The sequence below is a fragment of the Stegastes partitus genome, unplaced genomic scaffold, assembly GCF_000690725.1.
Source record: "Stegastes partitus isolate 25-593 unplaced genomic scaffold, Stegastes_partitus-1.0.2 Scaffold1526, whole genome shotgun sequence".
NCBI lineage: Eukaryota > Metazoa > Chordata > Actinopteri > Pomacentridae > Stegastes > Stegastes partitus.
The window spans coordinates 24,006-31,061 of NW_007579257.1; the positions used below are offsets into that span (position 1 = coordinate 24,006).

General features: G+C 49.9%; 1 protein-coding gene across 1 annotated transcript in view; it reads right to left on the minus strand.

The window, feature by feature from the left end:
- LOC103371103 (uncharacterized protein CXorf57) overlaps positions 1-6,779 on the minus strand; it is a 7,874-nt gene extending 1,095 nt beyond the window's left edge. The window contains exons 1-14 of the mRNA XM_008300331.1: positions 6,717-6,779; positions 5,978-6,089; positions 5,624-5,813; positions 5,388-5,503; positions 4,756-4,902; positions 4,315-4,469; positions 3,427-3,583; positions 2,372-2,480; positions 2,192-2,277; positions 1,983-2,108; positions 1,535-1,633; positions 1,287-1,460; positions 796-920; positions 23-213 (exon numbers count right to left, since the gene is read on the minus strand). Coding sequence (XP_008298553.1) covers positions 23-213; positions 796-920; positions 1,287-1,460; positions 1,535-1,633; positions 1,983-2,108; positions 2,192-2,277; positions 2,372-2,480; positions 3,427-3,583; positions 4,315-4,469; positions 4,756-4,902; positions 5,388-5,503; positions 5,624-5,813; positions 5,978-6,089; positions 6,717-6,779 — 1,850 coding nt within the window. The remainder of the gene's footprint in view (positions 1-22; positions 214-795; positions 921-1,286; positions 1,461-1,534; positions 1,634-1,982; positions 2,109-2,191; positions 2,278-2,371; positions 2,481-3,426; positions 3,584-4,314; positions 4,470-4,755; positions 4,903-5,387; positions 5,504-5,623; positions 5,814-5,977; positions 6,090-6,716) is intronic.
- Positions 6,780-7,056: the final 277 nt, after the last annotated feature.

Below are 7,056 nucleotides of genomic sequence, written 5' to 3' on the forward strand. Positions count from 1 at the left end.
TAATAAACTGTTTTGTCCTCACCCTGCCGTTTGGATGGGAGTTCGGGGTGTCGAGCGGCTGACTGCTGAGGATGCAGATGTTGGACTGAAGGAGGACGGAGGAGGTCTGGACGATCGGGGGGTGGAGGGCAGGGAGGAGGACAGCTGAGGTGAGGAGGAGGAGGATGGAGAGAAGGACGAAGGTCGGTCCGTCCAGAACAAACAGCGCTCCTCCTGCAGGAGACAAGAAGTCAGTGAGAGAACCCGCACAGAAAACCTAGAATCTGCAAAGTCTCGGGCTGGACCCGAAGAGCCGACTGTTCGCTCGCTGTGCTGGAATCAGGATATCAAATGTGATGTCCGAATGTCTGCAATTAGTGTCATTCTGGACAAGTTCAGTCGCTTTACATGATTTGAGTCCTTCTAGACACGTTTTGGTCATTTTGGGCCGTTTCAGACGGGTTAGAGGAGTTTTAGGCACTTTTCAAAAGTCATTTTGGAAAACTATGAATTATTTTGGACCACTTTAGAACAATTTCAGACAATTTTTTTATTATTTTGCAAAACTTTTATTTTTTTTTGTCGTCAGGAAATTTCAGGTCATTTCAGACAATTAGACAACTTCTAACAATGTTCCAGCGGTTGTTGATAACTGCTGAGTCACTTTAAATCACATTTCCTACAGCGTGAAGCAGCCGCTGAGCACAGTGAAGGACATGAGGCAGAAAATGGACTCGGCTTTGTTTGGGAATAAAAAACGATACCATTTTCATATAGTGACATAAATAGTGGTGGTAATAAATGTCTGGTGGTCACCTCTCCTCGGCGGCTGTAGGTAACCACGGTCACGGTTGCCTGGATACAGAAGGTGCGTCGCTCCCGGTAACAGAGTTGGTCCAGCTCCCTCTGAAGCTCCGCCACTCGCAGGAGACCCGGCTCACCTGTAAGAACACCAGGTGGACAGAAACAGGAGTTCTTAAAGAACTGCATCAGATCGTCAGCTCACACATCACATTCAGAAACTGTCCGACCGGACGACCAGACCTCTGGAGGCGTTCTGTGTGCTGCAGCGAGCGTCGATAACACGCCAGAAAATAAGGAAAAACTAACACGAGTGACCTGTTCAACTCCAAAAGGACTACACATTGTCCACAAATGACAAAAACGTACAAGTTGATTGAAAACATGTCCATGACGAGTACAGACGAGGCCAACGTCCCAAACGCTGCTCGTCACACTGACGCTGTGACGTCCGATGGATGGATTTAAAACACACACAGTACCAAACAGCAAACCCGTCAGCTGACCTCTGCACTCCTTCATGTACGTTTCCATGGAGACGGGGGGAGGCGGGTACGTGAAGAATCCTCCAATCAGAGCCCTGCTCAGCACCGCGGCGTCGTCCTGCGTCCTCAGCCACTGCAGGAAGCGTCGCACTGGCCGCAGCCTCCGGTAGCTCATCTGTGAGTGGTGGCCCTGACCTGTCAGTCACACAGTCAGCCAATCAGGACGCAGGGAGGCAGCCTGCTGCACAAACACCAGCCAATCCCGTTACCTGTGCAGTACACCTGCGTGTTGGTCGTGTTGGTCAGGTAGAAGCAGCTGTGGTCTGCAGCTCGGACCAGCATCAGTCTGGTACCGACCAGCACCGACACTGAGGACACAAACACGGTGACGTCATCAGAACTCTGATTCATTCATCGTTTCTGTAGAACCTGATGCGACATTCAGAATGAAGCAGTTTTGGTGAAATCTCACAGTTCTGAGGTCAGATTTGGTTAAATGTCCTGATGGACCGACGTGTCCACACGGTACCATCGGAGACGGTCTTCGTGTTTGAATTCTGAGTCATTTAGGACAAATTCTGGTGTTTCTAGTCATTTTGGACAGATTTTGAGTCATTCTGGGCAGAACTGTGCGACAGGTTTCAAGCAGCTTTTCAAACACAGCAGCAGGTGTTTGGGTTCAGAGTGAAACAGCAAAAGGCTGATGGTGAGACTCACCTGGGTGGAGCTTCAGGTGAGTCTCAGGCTGAGATGTAGAGAAGAGCTTCACCATGACGGGCTGATCGCTGGCACCGTCCTCCAATCGCAGCCAGCGATACTCCAGAAGCTCCGCCCCTCTGCCATCTGCCAGTGAACACACTGATTACTTCTGACAAACCGCTAATACCAGAGCACTGTGCTGTCGCCATGGTAACCCTCACACTTACTCCTGATTCGCTCGGATCGTCCCACGAACGTCAGCAGACCAATGACGTCACAGGTGGTGTTGTGAGGTCGGTCCAGGAGCTGCTGACTGACAGCGGCAGAGTGAGGACGCTTTGAGTTATGAGGACATTTCTGAATGGCAGCTTGTGTCAGTGTGGCCCTCCTGATCATGTGACCGTTACCTGTTGTAGAAGCTGTAGGTGGGTGCAGGTGGGAGGCACTCAGGTGAGACAGAGGATTCTGGGAGGACAGAGATCTGAGCGGCAGGATTCCTGCTGTTCACGCTGATTTCTGCACAGAACAGAAACACAGTCATCGATCTGAAGACGTTCATTCGGTCGCTCACATTAAACCTGCTGCCACAGCGAGTCTCTGCCCGTTCACTACAAGTCCAGGTCACTCTGGAGACGTTTGGGATCATTTTGGACAAACTTTGAATGATTTTGGAGAAATTTTGAGTTGTTCTGGACTATCTAAAAGTCAACTGGCCGTATTGTGAGCCATTTTAGTCTAAAGTCCACTCAGATGTTTTCATCTTAGACAAGTTTTGACTTGTTTTGTACAAGTCTCAAGTTGCTTTGGACACGTTTTGAGCCAAGTTGAAAGAGACTGTGGACAAAGTTTTTTTGAGTGATTTTAGATCAGCTTTTATCATTCTGACATGACGAGTCGAGTCCATTATTCGTTTTCTGTATGATTCTTTGGCCTGTTTCGGCTTTAGCAGACAGAGAGCTGTTCATAGGTCAACCCGCTGAGCTGCCGGGCCGCCCTCTTTAGACCAGTTCAAAGAAATCAATTTAAGACATTTTGAACAACTCTGAAGTCTTTTTTTTTTTTTTTTTCCAAACATCGTCATGTTTGAAAAAAAGTTGTCCTTTCAAGGTTTCAAGGTGTTCAGGACAGCTATTGGCTCATTTAGGACATGTTTGGTCACTTTTTTGTAATAAGGAGCTCTTTACTTGAAGCCAGGTAGTTTTATCTACATGGGCAGTTGTCTTTAACCGTAAACATCAGCCAGTCCTTTGACTGAAGGAGGATAAAGTCATGATTCATATTCCATGAACTGTGCAGCCCTTCAGCTCATGCTGTGTTTCTTCTTGTGCGCGTTCGTCTCTGCGACCACCAACAATCTCAAGTTAAAAACTCAGTGTATTAGAGAACTTTGAGATCCAAACCCACGCTGGGAGGCCCTGGTTCAGAGCCGGTTTTAGAGCAGCTGTGGTTCTGATCGGGTTACCGATGTCGCCGGGCTCCGCCTGGTAACGCTGCTTGACTCGGAAGCGTCGCACGTTGATGACGTCACCGGGCTTGAGACGGCGATACCAGCTGACACACACGCTGTTCCACAACACGGCGCACACACTTCCTGTCCGGTCGCACAACTCCAACACGGCCTGGACGGAAACACAGAAACATCCGGAGTTCCTCAAGGATCCGCTGTGGGTCCTCTGTCATCTGCAGAGTTTATACTGATGCTGCTTTCATCTAAAACCTGGAGTTAAAGCTCCAGAAGGCATCACTGAACACACTGAGTCCTATGACCAAGCTTCTCATCGTTTTATGACAAATATGAGAGTCAGCCGAGTAAACATTGCCTATCAACTTCAAAACTTTTACCAAAATGAATCTAAATTTGTCCAAAACGACCTGAAGCTTGTGCCTCTTGCCTTGATCTAATTTTGGACAAGTTCTGAGTCACTTCAGACAAATTTCAAGTGGTGTTGGACAATTACTTGAGTGATTTCGGGGCAGGTTTCAAGTCCGACATCAGTATCATTTTTGACAAATTCATTTTGGACGACTTGTGAACCATTTCTGGCCAAGCTTCAAACAATTTCGGCATTATATTTATTTTCGTCAGTATTTTTTTTCTTACAAATTTTGAGACATTTCAGACTAACTGTGAGCGATTATGGACAGTTTTTGATTCACCCAATTAACCCTCACCGTATTTTGGGATCGTCATTTACGGCGCCTCGTGTTCGATGAGACGGACTGACTCCTGAACGCTGTCTGACCTGCAGAAACACCTGCGACACTGAAACGTCACCGACAAACGTGTTTCTGCACGAGTCGCGTTGAGACTCATCGGAGCTCCTTACCCGACCACCACCTGTTCACTGACCTTATATGGGCACTCGCAGTTCCTGTCCGCTCTCCCGTAATACATCAGGTGCGACTTGTTGATGATGCGTACGATCAGCTGATGCTGGATGGCGCCGCGGCGACCAGACAGGAAGGAGTCTCTGAGCCGGGACACGGTGACGGTCGGACGTCGTCCTGCCGACACACAGTCGTTAAAACCTGATGTAGCTTCATTTTCTATTCTTCAAAGACAAGGATTTATTGTGGCTGGAACGTTTTCACGTCATGGACCTGCCCCAGACGATCAGTCCACCCCTTCATAGCTCGTGCTACAGCAGAACAACACCAAACAGCTGCTGTCTGAGTCACTCTCCAGCTCATTCCATTCCACATGGTTGGGATTCGATGAGGAGGAAACACATCGACAGGTTTCTGAACATCGTGTCGTCCAGCTATGTTTAGAAAGCCTCGTTAAGTCTACCTTCCTGCTCTTCATCCTCGTCCTCGTCCTCGTCCTCGTCCTCGTCAGTGGGCGGAGCCTCCCGCCACACCTGTCCGCTGTAGTCCACGTTGTTCCACAGAGGGAGGAACACGCTCCGATTGGCTCTGAGGGGAACCAGAGGACCTGCTGGATCCAGAAACAGAGCACCGATCAGCCCAGGTGCTGTCAGACTGCAGCTTTGATCAGCCAAGACATTCAGACACTTTAAAAACACTCCGTTTCTGAAGGTTTCTTCAGATAGCTTTGTCATTCTGAGTCAGTTTAAACAGGTTTACAGTCACTCTGGACAGATCTGGGTTCACGTTTTAGCTCATTTAGACCCATTCTGGACACACGCGGGACAAAACTTTGGTCAGATTATTTCAGGCACACTGTTCTGGATTTGTTTGGAGACGTTTTAAATAAGACAGAACAGAGTGATTAGAGCAGATGTCTGGTTCCTGGTTCCTGCTGAAGACTCACTGGCTCATGTGGAGACCTTCAGAGCTGCAGCTGGTTTCGGGTTCAGATGATTCATTCTTGTCTCGTGTTCAGATTCAGTGAGAATCCATCAGGAACCAGAGAAGAACAAGTTCTGACTGTAGGGTCATCACCAGGTGAGAACGTCTCACCTGTAGCTCCTGAGGATCCAAACCAGGGCAGAGATTCCCAGCAGTCCTCACCCGTCCTCCCGTCTCCGTCCTCACCTGGACCGCCGTCTGCCACGTCCACGCTCACCAGCCGGTAGCTGCCAGAGAATCAGCCAATCACAGGACAGCAGCAAACTCACCCGCCCGTCCCTCACCTGTACGTGTCACCGTCCGTCTCACCCTCCCATCCCTCATCCACCTGCCCGTCCCTCACCCACCTGTCCGTCTGCATGCCGGCCCCGGTGCATGCTGGGAGCGGGGCGGTCATGGTGGAGCTGAAGGCAGCGTTCCTCAGCGTCTGTCCGGGCTGCAGGACGTTTCTCTCCACCAGCCGGTTCAGACCCGGATCCAGAGTCACCTGAAGTCTGCAGTCGCCGTCCGTCAGCGTGACGTCGTACAGGTCGGCCCCTGAGACCAGACAGCAGCAGATGGAACCACAGTAAGTGTTGTAATGCTGGCGCTGTAGAAATAAAACTGAACTGAATGGAGACGAACTGCAGCCTTTAATTCTGTCTGTGTTGGTTGTTGGTCTTGTTTGGACTGTTTTGTATTTGTGTCCTGCAGTGTCTCACCGTTGAGGACGGCCTGGGGGAAGTAGACCGGAGAGCCCTGGTCTCTGCTGTAGCGCTGCAGCTCCACCACAAACAGGAACTCCCTGCAGACCACAGCAGGGGACGAGGACGCCTGCAAGACAAAGACAAGGGTATAAACCACTCCAGCCATAGATGATGCACCTCACAGGTACCTTCTACTGAGTGACTCCATGTCGGACTCGCTCTCAGTTATCAGTCAACCTGTTTGCAACACAGTCTGAGTTTCTCGTTTCACATTAACCTCCCTTTAACGTGGCTCAACGCAAATATTCGATCATTTAAGCTCGGATTTGTTGTCGGTTAACAGTTGAGAGATCTACAGCACCGCTTGAAGAGGATTCTGAATATTTAGGCTCTCGTGGTAAATTCGGCTCATCTGTGATCCACCTGGCGGCTCCTGAAGTGGACGCGGTTCACGTGGAAAGCCGCGGTGTGGGCAGGCGGGTCAGAGAGCTGACGGTGCGTTGCTGAGGAGCCGAACTGACCCTTCCGGCGTCTTTACCGAGACCTGAACGTAAACTGCACCGAAAAACACACGCGGATGCTGCGGGGCAAAGCGGCCTTAAAACGGCAGATATTTGAATGGAGTCTGGCGGGGCTCAGCGCCAGGGCTGTTGGAGCTCTGAGCACAGACACTGGCTCGAATACGTCACAGCCTAATCAATGAAGGTGATCAGAAACATGTCGACAACAGGCACGAGAGGCGGCTCAACCAGACCTTGTTGGCGGCGGCTCGGGACCTGCTCAGGGCTCTGTGAAAGACGCAGCCTGCGGCCGCCATGTTGGTCCGGGACAATAACAGTGCGGTGCATTGTGGGAGATGTAGGCAGGTGGCTTGTTATTGATTCAATATTTATCCATCATTACGCGTCTACACGTGAAAACTAAACGCGATTTTCACTAATGACTAGACAGAATTTCTAAATATATTTTTTTCAACATTAATATTGAATTAGCATCACAGGTGTCTTCTCACCTGTAAGCAGCCGGTCGGCCTGTTTGAGAAGAGCAGTCACTGGGCTGTCTGGTACCGTGGAGTGGACCACTGAACATGGAGC